Source organism: Thunnus albacares, chromosome 20 (assembly GCF_914725855.1).
Source record: "Thunnus albacares chromosome 20, fThuAlb1.1, whole genome shotgun sequence".
NCBI classification, from domain to species: Eukaryota; Metazoa; Chordata; class Actinopteri; order Scombriformes; family Scombridae; genus Thunnus; species Thunnus albacares.
In genome coordinates this window covers 25576016-25592791 of record NC_058125.1, presented here as the reverse complement: position 1 = coordinate 25592791, position 16776 = coordinate 25576016, and the positions used below count along the sequence as shown (strand labels likewise).

Sequence of the window (16776 nt, the reverse complement as noted above, 5' to 3'; positions counted from 1 at the left end):
ACAAGTTACAGACAGTTAACACATGAGGTGTAATACTGTAAAAATTAGCTGCTGCAGGTTTGTTAATGAAGCTGATTCACTTGAAAACAAACTGAACATTTAGTTTCTCCTGCAGCTCAGGATTATTTTGGGCTCTGCTACTCGACAAGCATCTGCAGTCTGAGTCTTCTGTAGAGGGTTTAACTGAGATGAAACACTGTGAATATCAGTGGTGTGATATGTTGAAATTAATACTTTTACGTGCACATTTGTGCTCATTTCACAATATCCAGGACAAGCTGATGTACTAAATATAACAAATCTGAATGTGACGGCTGGGAAATGATAACATTAGCGGGAAAACAACTTCGTTCTCCTGCTTTTCCTTCATGTTTTGGTTTAAGATATGTACATAACAGGATATAAAGATCAATATTTGAAAGATTTATCTAAAAAAACGAGGCTCGGTTCAGATGTGTGCGTGCAAACATTAAGGAGTAAAGAATCTTACACTGCGGCGGGAGGAGGCTGCTCAAACACCTCCTTGGAGAGCTTGAGCACCGGCTTCCTCTTACCTGAAAACACAAAACACAGAAAAACTGTGAGACATTTCAAAGATTATGGACGAAACCTTTCAAATCATGAACAAACATTAACACCGAGGTAACAATCTGCTTACTGTCTCATTAGGACATTGTGAGCAATTTGACAGATCAGCACTGGATTTATTTTAATACTTGCATAAATGTGATGAAATATATTGATTGCTACAGTATTTAATTCACTGGATTTACAAAACCAATTAGGGCTGTAACTAATAATTACTTTCAAGATATACAGAAATACTCTGATTGGAATAATAATTAAACTTCAAGGTGAGAACCGTTGACTGTCTATAAATATGGACAATGTGTCTCCACTTCCTGCCGCTAAGCAAAAATGGCGCCAAAATATCCCATTTCCGGGAGCTGCCATCTTGCTTATGCGACGTCATTCGGAGTCTGCGCAGCAGAGTCGGGCGGCGGGATGACGATCCGTGGGACACGCCCACGCCGTCACAGCTGTCAATCATGACGTCACACCCTCTTTTTTATATATATATCATCAAATAACTAATGAAAAACAAACTTTTCAGGAAAATCACAACTTGGACAAACATCAGTGTGATAAGAACGACCTAAAATGATAGAAACCATCTTTGGAGGGGGGGCGGGACTTATGAGCTATACTGCAGCAGCCACCAGGGGGCGATCAAGATGTTTTGGCTTCGCTTATGGTGAGCTGTTATGACGTCCATATTTATATACAGTCAACGGTGAAAACAGAGAAAATTTCCAGCAGATGAAAACAAACTCATCATTCTGCACAGAGAAGAGAACAACTGATCAACTTGGAGGAAAACACATTTTTGAGTGAAGGAGGACTTTAATCATTATCATTATTAATCTGTAAAATGTGATAAAATAGTTAAAAATGTTCATCACAAGTTTCAAAAGCCAAGCAGACGACTTAAAACCAAAAATAAAAAAAACAGCTTGATTAAAGACTAAAACAATAAATCAGTCATTCACATTGTTGCAGATTAATTTTCTGTTGACTAATTAGTCAACAGACTCTTTGTTTCCAGGGTCAATAGTATTTAACTGAACATGAATCCTCAATAATTGAATCTGCTTATCAGACATTTTCATCAAAAACAAAAACTATGAATTGCTTGATATTTGAGCACATTTAGAGCTGAAATAATCAATTAATTAATTAATTGATCCTCAGAAAATTAATATTTTGATGATCAATGAATCATTTAAGTCAATTTTTCAAAGTATCAGAAAAAAAAGCCAAAAAGTTTCAGATTAAAGCTTCTCAAATGTTAATTTTTTTGCTGTTTTTTTATCTTTCTATGTTGGTAAATTTAATAATTTGAAGTTTTGATCAACTGGTCAAATAAAACAAAGCATTCAAAGACGTGGCCTCTAGCTCTCAGAAAATGTGCATTTTTCTCTATTTTTAAAATATATTTTATAAACCAAACAATCAATAATGAAAATAATCATTTGTTGCAACTCCAGCCATATTACATATTTTCTATCAAGCTGAAAGGCAAAGTTAATTTCTCAAATAACTATAATTTACAACTTCTTCATCTGTAATCTGCAACTAATTTTATAATAGTTTAAAAAAAATCTTTTAGTCTCAAGTTATGGCAAACTATATTCATTTCACTTTTTTTTTTTTTTTTAACTCTCCACAGGAAGAGTAGCTGTTGCCTGATGTAATGGCTGATGTGGTAAGTGAGCATTTTTCTTACAAAAGTGCCAAAAAAACACAGGCAGGATGTCACGTCCGCTTTTGGTATAAATAGGTGTGGGTGTGAAGTTGAAGGGGGGGCTGCGTTGATGATGATTTTCTGAGTTCTGTATGTTCGTGTGTAATGAAATAAACGGTTGTCTGCTCATCTCTCTGGTCTCTAACCTGATTTGAAACCCTAACAAACTAAAACTAAAACTTTCAGGAAACTGAAGTGTTATAAAGGAAGGAAGCTTGGTAAACTGTGTCAACCATAGTCTCAGTGTCTTCAGGTCATAACAGCTTGACACAGTTTACGTGCTTCCTTCAGGTTCATCACTAGTTGTAAATCTCTGTCAAACCATTGAGAGTTATACTCTCAGATAGGACGGCCTGCCTTAGTACCTTTACATATATATAAGATAATTCTTGATCTGCTTCATACTATCTATGTGTCTTTATCACGCAGAAAAGTGCTGGACAACACTCATATGTCCATATGGACACTAGAAAAAAAGGATGTTTATGTATTCTGCACCCTCAGCATGGATTATGTTGCAGAATGACTTGAAACTCAACAAATTTATCCCATTAAAACGCATTTAAATCCAAAATGAAAGAATTAGATGCAGATTCCCTGGGATGTAAGTGTTTAATTAATGTACCTGGTGACGCAACTGATTCCTAAAAATTACTTTTTTTGAAATGTGAGTTTCCTTATGCTTGTTTTTCTTTTCTTTTTTTTAAAAAATGTGTCTCCTTTTTGTGTTTTCTGTCTGTAACTATGTGTTTTTATTCATGCTGCTGCCTGTCTTAGCCAGGTCTCAGTTGAAAAAGAGTTATTCTTAATCTCAATGGGACTCTCCTGGTTAAATAAGAGGTTTGATCAAAATAAATATATAAATAATAAACCAAACAGTTAACTGATTATTTTTAAAAAATACAGAGGAAATAAGATATTCAATAAAGATCTGTGTCAACCTGAGAGTTATATGAATAAATCAATACCACTGTGTTGTCTGAACGATAACTATGAAGCAAACATTCAGCTTAGCTTAGCATAAAACTGGTAATCTGTCCCGAGTGAAGGCAAATTGTCATTTTTACACTTCAGTTGTCGTACAGATAAAAACAAACAAGACACAACATAATGATTAGTGAGCTCTAGATGTCTTAGTAGGCAGATTTTGTTGCCTTCAGACAGTTTCCATTCTTTCTGCTAAGCTAAGCTAAGCTAAGCTAAGCTAACCAGCTGCTGGCTTAAGCTACATATCTACTGTGGTATCAATCAAAACAGCAAATGAGTGTATCCCCCCCCTCCCCCCGCCCCCCCCTAAAAAAAATGTTGAACTATTTCTCTTGGTCATTTCCTGAGCTGGCATCTCTGTGTTTGGATCATCTCCTGTCAAACTGTTTAGACTGAGTGAAGTAAAAGCAGAAGACTGATGAGACTCCAGAGAGGTTTCTCTGGCAGCCGAGCAGACCAGAAGATGAAAGCATACTTAACTTCTTAACATAGCTCGGGATGAGAGATCAGTTGATCAGAGTTCATTCTGGGCAACCTTTGATTCCCCTTCAGCACCGGCAGTGTGTGCGGTCTGTAAACCTCGTCATTTTTACTTTCTGTTCATCTCCCAGACACACAAACTAAAGACAACGCACATTTAAAATCAAACCTTAGCGACATTCAGAGCGGCATATCTCTAGCTAAATAACTGACTTCATCTATCTGCACTCCTTCTGCACTTCAAATGTTAAAAACACTGATGTTTCGGAGCTCACGACAGCCAGCAGCCACTTAAAAATAAAAACTCCCACTGATGCTGAATGACTCAAACGTCCCGCAGCCATCGCTCACTGAAATAAAAATCTGAATGTGTCACAGAAAAACGTACAAACATGCTCATACAGCGACTGACCCGAAGCTCCATCTCATCATCATGGACACTTACGGTTGGATGCAGCAAGTGACTCCAGATCCTAAATGAATGTAACAGGCGCTGTGAGTGAGAAGAAGAAGAAGAAGAAGAAGAAGAAGAAGAAGAGGAGGAGGAGGAGGAGGAGGAGGAGGTCTGGCAGCCCAGGTGTGCTCGCTCCATCTGGAGATGCTGCACTGATGGTTTTAACGGCTGGCTGCCTTGTTAACGGGGCATCACAGGTTCTTCAGGGTGTGTGTGTGTGTGTGTGTGTGTGTGTATATGTGTGTGTGTGTGTGTCGTCACGGCGTCTGGATCAAACCTCCTCAGACTGGCTTTCAGCAGCTGAAGCCAGCGAGAGTTTGATGCAGACCTGCCTCTAAGTTGCAGCGCTTATGTTGTTTGTTTTTGTTTTTTACTGTGACTGATTGGAAACACGTGTGACACTCCGAGCGACACGCGGCTTTACAAGGACAAGTTCAAAAATTTTTTTCAAATCTGTCTTAAAACTACAATCAAGTGTCCGTATAAACACAGGAAGAGGTTTTCTGCAATGTAATCATCCTTCTGTTCATACAGGCTATTAAAAGATCCCCTTCAAATGCGCTTTCAATGTGTGACAAGCTCATAATGCACTTACATTGTAAGTGCATTATAAAGGGATCTTCTAATGGCCGGTATGAACAGGTGGAATGATAATGGCAAGAAAAATCTATTCCAGTCTTCATTTAGGTGCCTGTCCATTGTTTTTAAGACAGACTTGAAAGGTAATATTTAAGTGACCACTCTTTGCTTCACTCTGATCTCATAGTATGAACATATATATATTTATATTTATATATATATATGAATATAAAGTAAAACTGAAGGTGTGGCTCTTAAAAAGATGTGGGACAAACGCAAGAGGAATAACCGGAATTTTTCTGTCGTTGAAAAAGCTGTCCTGAAGGCATGTCATGCACACACACACACACACACACACACGTACACGTGTTGCCTCCAGCGTGCGTCCTGGTTTGTTCAAACAGTGCAGGGTGTGACACCGCTGTGCTATGCGGCCCTCCACCAGCGGCCTCTTACTGTCTGCCTCCTGGTCTCCACTTTCCAAAGCAGCTTTGTTGCACTAAAATGTCAGTTTGAGCCCCTCCTACATGCATTTACACAGACAACAATAGTAACTGGAAACCAACAGTCTGCTAACAAACAACACACACTGAAAACTAGAAACTACTCAGAGAGAGAGAGAGAGAGAGAGAGAGAGAGAGAGAGAGAGAGAGAGAGAGAGAGAGAGAGAGAGCACACACCTGCTCCAGGCATCTACTTCAACACTGGAAAATCTTTCCATCATTTTAACGTGCGTCTCGATCTGCAGCAATATCGTGATAGCAAATCACGCTGATGGTAAAATTCCAATACAGGAATTTTAGAGTTTTGTACATTTTGCAAAATTTCAAATGAGTTTAAATTCATGATGTTCCTGTAGCGCCACCATCAGGTGAAATACTGTCGAAATGTTTATCAGTTCTGACGTGTCAACAAACAGGCCGCAGCTGCAAAAACTGGCAACAAGTCATAGAAAAATAACATGTTCATAATTTAATTTTTCAGGCTTATAAGTGTTGAAACAATTAGTCAGATATCATCTACGCCTGCAACTAACAATTATTTTCATTTGCAATTCTTGATTTATCGATTAGTCTTTGTCCATAAAATGTCAGAAAAACGGTAAAAAAATGTCAATCACTGTTTCCCACAAACACAAGATTTAATCTGAAATGTTTTGTTTTGTCCACAACCTGAAGATTTACAGTTTACTATCATGAAATAGAAAATATTCACATTTAAGAAGGAAGAATCAGAGAAATTGGATATTTTTTCCGCTTCTCAAAGTTGTTTTGAAAGAAATATAATTAACTGACTAATCATTGCAGCTCTACATTAATCTGTTAACTGCAACTGACAATTATTTTGATCTATTTTTCATTGTTTCCTTAAGTGAACAGAAATGACTTTTTATGGACCAAACAGTCATTCATAAAAAATAATCAACAGATTATCTAATAATGCAAATAAATAAGGGTGAAGAATGGACCAAATGTGTCAACAAGTCAAAATGGTACAAAAAAAATGAGTTTAGGAGGAAATGGGCAGCCAGGTTTGAGTCATAGGAGGATTAAATCAAACACTGGATATATCAAGCTGATCTGGTCATAATATATCAGCATATTCTGATGTTTTTACATAAAAGCATATAGATATATAAATGTTGTCAGTGTTCTGTGGAGGACAGACGGTTTCTAAATGCCTCCAGACGTATCTTTGACTCTTCTGTACTGACGTTTCTTGTTATTACAAAACACACAGACAATAAATCTGCAATAATATCTGCAGATATGTCGGTCAGTCAGGCTCTGACACACGTATCTCTGTCCAAACTGAAAACTAAGCTACATTAAATCACAGCAGCTGATTCAGACCAGATAGTCACGGCTTCATTACTTCCACTGTGTTTATTTTACACTGCGTTAGCATGACGCTGCATGCTAGCTAGCTAACTGCTAGCTGTCAAGGCTGATCACAATAAAAAAGCTTTCAATGTAACTTAAGAAGAAGAAGAAGAAGAAGAAGAAGAAGAAGAAGAAGAGGAGGTGTTGAGGAGAGCAGGACAAACATATCAAATGTGATTTTCTAATGATGTTAATAAGCAGGAAAAATGAGTTTGTGGGCACTTTAATACAAAGACACAGCTGCTAGCTTGCAGCTAACGCTCCTCCCTAACTGACTGGTGAAACTACAACAAAAAAAAAAAAAAAAAAACACTTGCTTCCGTGACAGTAACTTGACACTGAGTGCAAAATAAACAGTGAACGTTGTCAAGCCACGGACCATCAAACTCAAATGAGCCGCTTTGGTTTAATGCACTTTGATTTTGATGATGAAGATACGCGGATATACTTCAAGTTTTCTCTTGCTGTCGACGTCGCTTCAATGTTAAGATCATTTAATCTGCTGTTCTTTAAATCAGGTGAAAGAAGTGTTTATTTAAGAGCACATATTTTTTGCTCCAGTTGTTTTTTTTTTTTTTGCTCCATGACACCTGTCAGACTCCTCACCGATAATCAGCTCTATTATATTTATGAGATAAGTTGTTAACTAGCAAACAGGATTTGATTCCTCTTGAGCAGAACTAACTTCACTCTCCACATGAAGCAGAAGGATCAATAAATACTTTCATACACATTAATCAGACCCGGGAACATCAAACGGATCAATTTGAGATTTGAGGTCAATCAGATGTTTGACCTCAAACAATGTCAGAACAAAAAGGCTCACTGTGTGATTTACAATGAAGCGGCCGCATTCCGGTTTTCTTTCTCCGTCAGAGCCCAACAAGACACGCCGGAAAAAAAAAATAAATAAATAAATAAATAAAATACTTCTGCCTTACAGGCGTTTACAGTGCAGCGAGATCATGAGACGAGAGACGGTTCGCTCCTCGAAGGAAGACGGCAGATTTATTCTGCAAACCTCAGGAAGCTTATTATAATGCACACAATGCATTTCAGTCCACTACAGTAAACACACTAAACCAGAGAAACCAGAGAATATTTAACTTTTTTTTTTTTTTGCTTGATAAATGATAAATCCTTTATTAAAACTGTTGTCAATTAATTTTCTATTTGATTAATGGACTAAATATTATTATTACTGTTGTATTCACATATAAGGAGCATGTAAATGTTTAGATGGTTAAGGTAGAGATAATAACAATATTTTCCTCTGAAAAGTGAGGAAAGAAGTCAAAGTATAATTGCACCATAAAACACAAGCACAGTAACTTTATTTAATTTCCACCGCTGGTATAAACTGTTATTTCCAGGGCCAGCTAGATAACATGGAGAGTTGATCTAAATATATCCCATTTCAGACTTTCTCCAGAATCTGTTGCATAACTCAAATACACAATTCCTTCCTTTATTCTTGCTGAGCTCAGCATCGAACTCGCATGCTGCGGTAGGCAGTGCGGGTTAATTAAAAGCAGCAGTTCATGTCATTCCTGTTGATTTGCAGCACATGAGTGCAAGTATGCAGTGAAATGCCAAAGAGAGAAAGAGAGGGAGAGAGGGCGAGGGAGGGAGGCCGCGGGAGACGGGGTGTCTGTGTCGGGACACTCCTTGTTTCCTCTCAAAAGCAGCGAGAACAAGGAATGTCGGTAATTGGCTCCACCGTGGCAATTACCGTTTTCTCAAGAAGCGACGGCGAATGGGCAGAGGAGCTGAGACAGACAAACGCTCCCAGTTTTCTGCCACACCCGATGTGAGCACGCTATCGGCCTTGTCATGCATGCATGTCAGTTTGTCAGCGGTGAAAGGAAAAAAAATAATGCTGACGGGAGGATTTGCAGGGCTGTCGGTGTGTGTGTGTGTGTGTGTGTGTGTGTGTGTGTAGAGACAGAGACAGCGTGCATGCAGAAAGCCTCCGATGTGTGTGTGTGTGTGTGTGTGTCGGCCGGCCTGCGTGACAATGAGCTCTGCATGACGGGGGCATGTACACGGGGGTGCCCGCTGCTAACCCACGCATGCACTCCGGCTGGAATTCCAACAATCCCAAGAGTTCCTCAATGGAATTCCACAGAGCCGGAGGAAGACAGATCAATCACAGAGGGAGGGAGGCACTGTGCTGCAACCAGTGACACCAGGAGCACACAGGAGGAGGAGGAGGAGGAGGGAGGGAGGAGGGAGGGGAGGGAAAGGAAGGGAGGGAGGGGGGGAGATTTGAAAATAACTCCAGCTGGAGCCTTTCGGCTGTTTGGCCCCCTCCGACCGCTCTGGCAGTTTGTGAGATACTCTACACTTCCAAAGATGGCAGGTCCTTTAGGTTACAGCTGTCGGAAGCTCCTTTGGGAATCATATCGTCACCGGCTCACACTACACATCCTGTGCACTCAGGCTCGACTTAAAGGATCCTCGCAGAAAGCGGAGGGCGTCGTCGGGGCGTCAGCTTTGGGGTCGACTCAGAGCGAGAAGGGCCGAGAATACCCGAGACAACGACTGCACAGACACGACACGTACCGAAGAGGCCCCAGATACACTGTTAGATAACAGCGATCTGTCAAGACTGTACAACATCAGTTTTGATGTCAGATGTGCAATAATTAACATTTTTGAATTTACATAATCCATCTGAAAGCACAACAAAATAAAAACAAGCTTCAGTCTTTCTACTTTTCTCTGAGACGCTCCAAAATCTCAGAGTACGGAGGCCTTAACCATGTCTGTTCATTATGTAAGCATGTTAAACAATAAGGATGGTGATTTTCTTTTTTATTGTCAACAAATCTCACGTTTGGAGCCAAACCAACCGTGAACTGATCTACTAACAAGTATCGTGTGTGTATCCAAAGCCTCATATATCTTATTATCTAATGTGGAAGTCAAGAATCAGCTCAGGACTCGAACTGAGAGCCCAACTTGAAGTCCTGTCGCTGTTTTACAAGAACGCACATCATTACATGAACATGACGGCAGTTTTACTTTCAGTCTCATGTCTGAATAAGCACCGAGTCCGAGTCGAAACAGCGAACGGTCGCATTTCCTTAACACGTCCGACAACACGGCTGAAGTCTGAAAGGAGTTCAGTCACATTAACAGACCGTTTATCCTGCAGTCGTCGTTCTTCTCCGACTACGGCTGAGCTGCTTTTTGAAAAAAGCAAACAGGTGTAATAATAACTGCTGACTGTTGGGTAACATCAGCGTTCAGATCGCGTCTCGTACAATTATACCAGCTGCAAAATTCACCTCAGAGAAAATGACCCACTTTCCTAAATCACCATCAAGTGGGTGAGTTAAAAAAAAAATGTTTGGGAAATGATTAAATTCTCTTTAGGGCCGATGTACAGAGTTTCCTCGAATCCAGACGGTCGTTAAACAGAAAGCCTCTCGCTGCAGCCCGGCGCAGCTCCTCGCAGGGAAAGTGTGATCTTAAATTCAAGCTACTTAGGTGTTTTATATACCTGATAGTCAGCGGATCATGCAAGAACTGTAAATAGAAAGAAGACTAAATCGAAAATAAGTAGAAGAGAAGCAGATTGGAGTTTAAAAAAGGGCACTAATGAGAAAAAGAAAGACGGAGAGGCTCCATGTCTGGGCCCACCTGTGAGACATGTCATTATTTTTCATCCACTATCCTTCATTATAAGGCTTTGCTACGATGCAACACCCCCCTCCCTCCCTCTCTCTCTCCCTCCCTCCCTCCCTCCCTCCCTCCCTCGCCCCCTGTTCACACCCTCATTCTCATCCCATCTCAGCTGCAGAATCTGGAAACCCGCTGCCATCACGACCACGAGGGTTATTCCAGGTTGAGAGGAGACGAGACAAGCCCCGGATTTATGTCTCTCACTCTCATTTTCAACACAATAAACACTCGTTTTTAGCTTCGTCTAGCTCACATATTGCATGTTGGACATCTTGCATGCCTGCAACAAAGCGGGAATTGTTTAAAAAAAAAAATATCCTGAACATTGCTGTTCATTCTTGCCGTCGGATAAGTCGCTGCAGTCTGGATGCATGCATGCTTACTCAGTCGACGCCCCCCCCCCTCCCCGAAAAGAGAAAGTACAGTTAGTGGATCATCTGAACAATGCTCTGAACAATTCTACTGTTATTGCAGCAAAAAAAAAAAAGCCACTATAGGGCCTGGAAGCGGGGCGGACCAACAATTGGCCCGTCGAAACAGCAAATTTAGTATCTGTGCAGCTGAAAAACGCAGCCTGCATTTGCATGACAAACGGGACGTTTGTGCAGGGGGGGCGGGGGGGGGGGGGGGGTGAGGGCCAGCCGGGGCTGCAGGGGGGGGACACGAGCCGGGAGGGCCGCTGTCACACTGCCATCGGTTAGCCCGGCACACTACAGCACTCAGCACAATAGTGAGGGCAAAAAAAAAAAAAAACTATCCGGTCCACACAGGGAGAGAAGGAGACGCAGGACTTCACGTGAATCTGTGCCAAATGATATGAGAATAGAAGGAAACAGGCAGCAGAATGTCGAGACTTCGCTCAGTCTGGCATCATTTTAATAAATGCACAACACTACTTGTTTTGCCTTTGAAGATTTGTACTCATTTCCTTCAGTTCCTCTGAGATAAATACGTGCCAGAAACAGTTTTGGTACATTTTTATGCGACATCCTAAACACCTGGTATAAAATGTTGATCAGATGTTTGTTGACTTTGTTTCAAAATGTGCTAATTATAAACTGTATTTTATTTTGAAAAAAAGTTCTTGTATGGGTCTCTGTATTTACATTTTATATTTGAAAAACTTCTTTTGTTGCTTCTGCTTTTTATTACTTTTTTCATTTCACTTGCATTAACTGACTGTTTGACCAGCAACATAAAGAAATATTAGTAGAGCTGCGACTAACTAACTGTCTGAAAATATAGAAAAATGCCCCCTATATTATATTCCAAGGTGACCGCTCCAGCACTGCTGCCATTGAAATGAATGGGAGATCTGCTGTTTTTGCTGGATTCGGTATAACTGTGTGTGTCTGCTGTTCAGTGCTGAGCAGGTCGTGTGCAGCAGATTAATCTTTTATCTTTTTTGCTTTTTAGAAAACAGCTGCAAGCTGCTGAAAACAACACCGATGAGAGTTAAGTTACCAAAATAAAAAAAACCAAAACAATAAGCTGAAAGATGCTAAAAAGGGACCCCTCTCACATTACGACTACTCATCTGATCCACTGTCAATATAAAAAAATATTGATTAGTGCAGCTTTAAGTGAGATATTCAAATAAATATCATTTAACTGGCACTGAGACTCAGGCATCAGGCATCATATTAAGGCCCAAGGCCTCTCTTTTTTTATTAAGAACTCAAACTGCTGTTCAAACATGGAAATAATTAAATATCTGTTATTGAAATATTCCAAAATTCAAAGTGTATAAGAGCAACATGCAGTGACTTGTGCTCTGGTCCACTGTCACTCTGATTTATTGCTGCTCTGTTTCTCTGGAAGCGAGACGACTGTTGTTCTCTTCACCTGCTCTGAACGGAGAGAAAAACAACGAGCATCGTGACAACAAACAGATGAAGTAACGCGAGGAAGCAGAGGATCGATGTATTCACTCAGAGCTGCAAAGATTATCAATTACTCGACTGGAAATGGACAACGAGAGGGGGGAAAAAAAGCAGAGAAAAATGTGAATATTCTGGTTTATTTAGTCTTCTATGATAATAAACTGAATATCTTGGTTTTGTTGACTGTTGGTTGACGTTTTCAGTTGTATTTCGGGTTTTGGGAAACAGTGATTGACATTTTTCATTGTTTTTTTTGACATTTTTTAGACCAAACGTTCATCAAGAAGATAATTGAGATTAATTGATGATGAGAATAATCGTCAGTCGCAGCCGCATATTCACCCATAAGAGGAGATTACAGTGTTCCTGAACTAAATACCCACAGATAAAGACAACATACGAGGTCATAAAAAAACATCCAAACAACAATTTGAATGTAAAAATTCATCCCAATTTACTTCCTTACAAAGCTCTGGTTGTGCTGTTCGTATCTCCTGTGGGAGAAAAGATCCAGAACAGATTGTCTTTACCTGCCGCTGCTGTGTTCAGCTTTTTAAAAATTAACACCATAAATTGAAAAATGTTTCCAGATAAAAGGTAACGTTGATTGCATCCTGTTAAAAATGAAACCGCCGTACAAATGTTTCGTCCGACCAGAAATCCAAAAGATATTCTGTTAAAACATCGAGAAGCAACGAATCCTCACATGTGAGTCGCCGGGACAGAGAACTGACAAACTGTTAATAGTTAAACACAATGTTCGTTGATTGATATTTCTAAAAATCTGTGAATCTACGAACTCTTTCAACACTTCTGAGAGGTTTGATACTTTCACACAGCTGCAGCGGAGAGCGACTCATGAGTCGACTCATCGCCGGCACCATTTTGTTCTTGTTTGTCGTACTACGAGAACACACACACACACACACACACACACACAAAAAAAAAGTCAAAAACAAAACCATCATTGAGCGAGTAATCGACTAATCGTTTCATCTTGGGGTTTTTTTTTTTCCCTGCAGCGAACGACATCAATGAACGACAAACAACAAACCTACTTCTGCCTCTCAGGAAAGTCCCGAACCGACTCATTCATCTACAAACAAACCAACAAAAGAAAAAAAAAAAAAAATGTCTGTTATTATTCATCACAAGATGAACTGATTGCAACAAGACAGTTCCTCTGTGTAGGTGGTGGGTGGACGACTGACTGTACCAGATAAACACTGTGAGGCTCTGACCATCGGGGGCTCTGTCTCTCTCTCCTACCTGTTCACGTCCTGTACAGCCTCTCTGTGTGTGTGTGTGTGTGTGTGTGTGTGTGTGTGTGTATGTGTGTGTGTGTTCTGCAGGTTGTGCAATGAACCAGCCTCACTTTGGACTTCTTGGAAAACACGGTGAGGGGAGGAAAAAACGCCTGAGCTGCTTTCACTGCAGCTGTTTTTGTTTTTTCTTTCTTTCTTTCTGCAAACTGCATTCACTGATGATCTCTCTCTCTCTCTCTCTCTCTCTCTCTATTTCTCTATATCCCTCTCTCTCTCTCTCTCAAGACTGCAAAGATGTTACTTAACGGCTCGTCGTCGTTGTTGTTGTTGCTGCTGCTGTTGCTGCTGCTGCTGCTGCACGCCGTTTAAAGTTGGGGGTCAAAGTGTGACATGCACGCTTTCCTATGCATGCTGAGAAAAAAAAGCTGCACATCAGTGGACACGCACCCAGGGGTTTGACACATATCCAGTTGCTTGGACAGAAGCAGCAGCTGACAGCCTGAGACTTTTGCTTGGAGACTTGTGCTTTAATAGCCTAAAGAAGCCCCTGTTCCTGAACTCACCACCACCACCTATACACTCAAACTACATCTATTATTAGATTCCCATTTTCTATCCCATGAGCAGAAAACAAATCTGCATCCAATAAACACTCAAACTTGACCACTTGACTGACAGCTGCAGGTTGTCACGTCATGTTGCCCTCCTGCACCAAAACACGTATATTTGCACCATTATTTACCTTCAGCAGTGTGCACGGGCCGTGCATCAACTCGTACAGAGTTTATTATAAAGAGTTGCAGTGTCCTTGGATATCTCGTGACTATTAAAGGCGCCCTGTGCTCAACATCCCTGCCTGTACGCCGCTAATAACGTCAATGAGTGAGTACACACAGCATCGTCTTACCAGGAACTGTGCAAAGGGGAAGATCTTAAACAGGAAATGCAACTGACCCTTGTAAACCATCTAACTTTAAAATGCACCGGCCGTGCTCGACCTGCAGCGGTGCATGTTGCAAGCCGTGCAGCCGTGATTGCATATCGGTAGTTTTGCACAGATCGGTTTCATATTCTTACCTCCCTTTGGCTGAGACATTTCCCCTTTGCTTTGATGAGGGGGAGGGGAAGCACAAAAGACTTTGCCTTCTTTCTCACTCCCTCCCTCCATCGCCCTCGCACTGGAGCCTCGGCGGCTTGCTTTGCAACAAAGATGCAAAATACAAGCCTCGATCTTCATGCACTTGGAGCCTTTTTGCGTCCGAGGCGTGCGTGTCCGTGCAAAGAGCGGTGTTACAATTGCACAGCCCCCACAGGCGACGGGAAAAGAGGTAATTTTGCAATTGCACTGCAAAGAATTCTCCGCAGCACTTACATGATGGGCCAAGGCTGGCAGCTGAAAGCTCCTAACTTGGATCAGTGCGAGCCCCTGCGAGAGAACGTTCTTCCTGCTTGGGAGCGCGGAGGATTCTGGGAAATGTAGTCCGCCTGACTGTACTACAGGGTTTACAGTAGTTTACAGTTATTTATATCCCAGTACGGCGTGATCTAGATTCAACTGCAGATTATGTTTGCAACCAGATTTGTTACATTTACATGAGTTGATACACTTAGTACAATTTAGAGGTACTGGTACTTTATATAAGTATTTCTATTTTATCTTATACTTGTACAGTACTGCATTTCAGAGGGAAATGTTGTACTTTTTACTCATTTATTGGACAGCTGCAGTTACTTTGCCAACTAAGATTTTTTTATACAAAACAATTGACAGAAAATTAATTATTTAATTAATCCACAGCTATTTTGATAATTGGTTAATCATTTTGGCCATTTTTTAAGCAAAAATGCACAAAAAAAATATTTGATTCCAGCTTCTCAAATGTGCGACTTGTCTTAAATAAATAATAGTAAAATGAACATACCTGAGTTTAGGACTTTTAAGTCACACAAAACGAGACATTTAAACAGACCTACCTGACCTGTGGGGAATGGTGGTACTGCTACTTTTACTTCAGAAAAAGTACTTACTGTCATTCTCTTGCTCCATATTTCAAGTCAAGTCAAATTTATTTATAAATCACATTTAAAAATAACAGTCGACCAAAGTGCTGCACAAATCAAAATAGCAAAAGCCATAAAACAACACAATAAAAACACAACAAAAACCGGTTTAACAGACAAAAAGACAAAGAAAAAGCTTCTCTTATGGTGAGTTAAAAGCCAAGCAATAAAAATGTGTTTTAAGACGGGATTTAAAAACAGGCAGTAACATGCAGGGGCAACTCGTTCCAGAGTTTGGGGGCTTACAACTGCAAAGGTACGATAGGGACAGCAAAAAACAACTGGACAGCGGACCTGAGTGACCTTGACGGGACGTGTGGTTGTAAAAGGTGGTTGGAGCTAACCCATTTAATGATTTTTAGGCAAACAATAACATCTTAAAATCAATCCTAAAACGTACGGGGAGCCAGCTCTTGTTTGCGTGTTCCTGTGAAAAGACGCAGTTGGAAAAAACTGGATTTGGTCACTGAGTTTATTTCTTTGTCCCATTTAAAATCACTGTCCAGTATCACACCCAGATTTATTGGGAAATTGGGATTTTACTGTTGTGTCCTCTCAAAAGTGTGTCCATCTCTTCTTCTGCTGCTGCTCTCCATTTATTTCCCCTTATTTTTACCTGAATCAGTAGGTCTGGATGAGTTCATATGTTGTACTGATTGTCCATCTCTTTTGTTTTTGTAATTGTTATTTAGTGTAAGTAAGTAGTAGTAGTAAGCACCTTTCACAAACACCAGTCACAAAGTGCTTCACAGTCAAATAAATAAAATCAAATGCATCAAAATAAATAAAACAAAGACACCAGATAGAAATATACAAGTAGAGAGCAGATAAAATAGACAAATTAAGAGATAGAATAGCACAAAATATCCAAATGCCTGTCTGAACAGATGGGTTTTTAGCTGCTTTTTTAAAAGAGTCAACAGTATCCAAGGCCCTTAAGCTTGTTGGAAGACTCTTCCAAAGCTTAGGGGCTGCCGACTAGAAGACATGATCACCCCCGAGTCTTAAAATGTGTAGGAAGTCTACTTAGAAAGCCCTGGGTGGAGGATCTAAGAGCTTGGGCTGGTGGTGTAGGGGTGGAGAAGGTCCGTGATGTACTGTGGAGCCATGTAGGGCTCTATAAGTGAGCACCAAAATTTTAAAATGAATTCTAAAATTTACTGGAAGCCAGTGCAAAGAGATCAAAATA

General features: G+C 40.4%; 1 protein-coding gene across 2 annotated transcripts in view; it reads right to left on the bottom strand.

Moving 5' to 3' along the window:
* The window catches only part of map2k6 (mitogen-activated protein kinase kinase 6), a 30547-nt gene extending 15568 nt beyond the window's left edge, over positions 1 to 14979 (bottom strand). Inside the window, exons 1-2 of one of the 2 annotated variants that reach the window (XM_044337291.1) lie at positions 14604 to 14979; positions 491 to 554 (exon numbers count right to left, since the gene is read on the bottom strand). In XM_044337291.1, the coding sequence (XP_044193226.1) occupies positions 491 to 554; positions 14604 to 14763 (224 nt within the window). In that variant the 5' untranslated portion in view covers positions 14764 to 14979. Of the gene's footprint in view, positions 1 to 490; positions 555 to 14268; positions 14353 to 14603 lie in introns of those variants that run through there. The other variant, XM_044337292.1, reaches the window with a different exon arrangement.
* Between the last annotated feature and the right edge of the window lie 1797 nt (positions 14980 to 16776).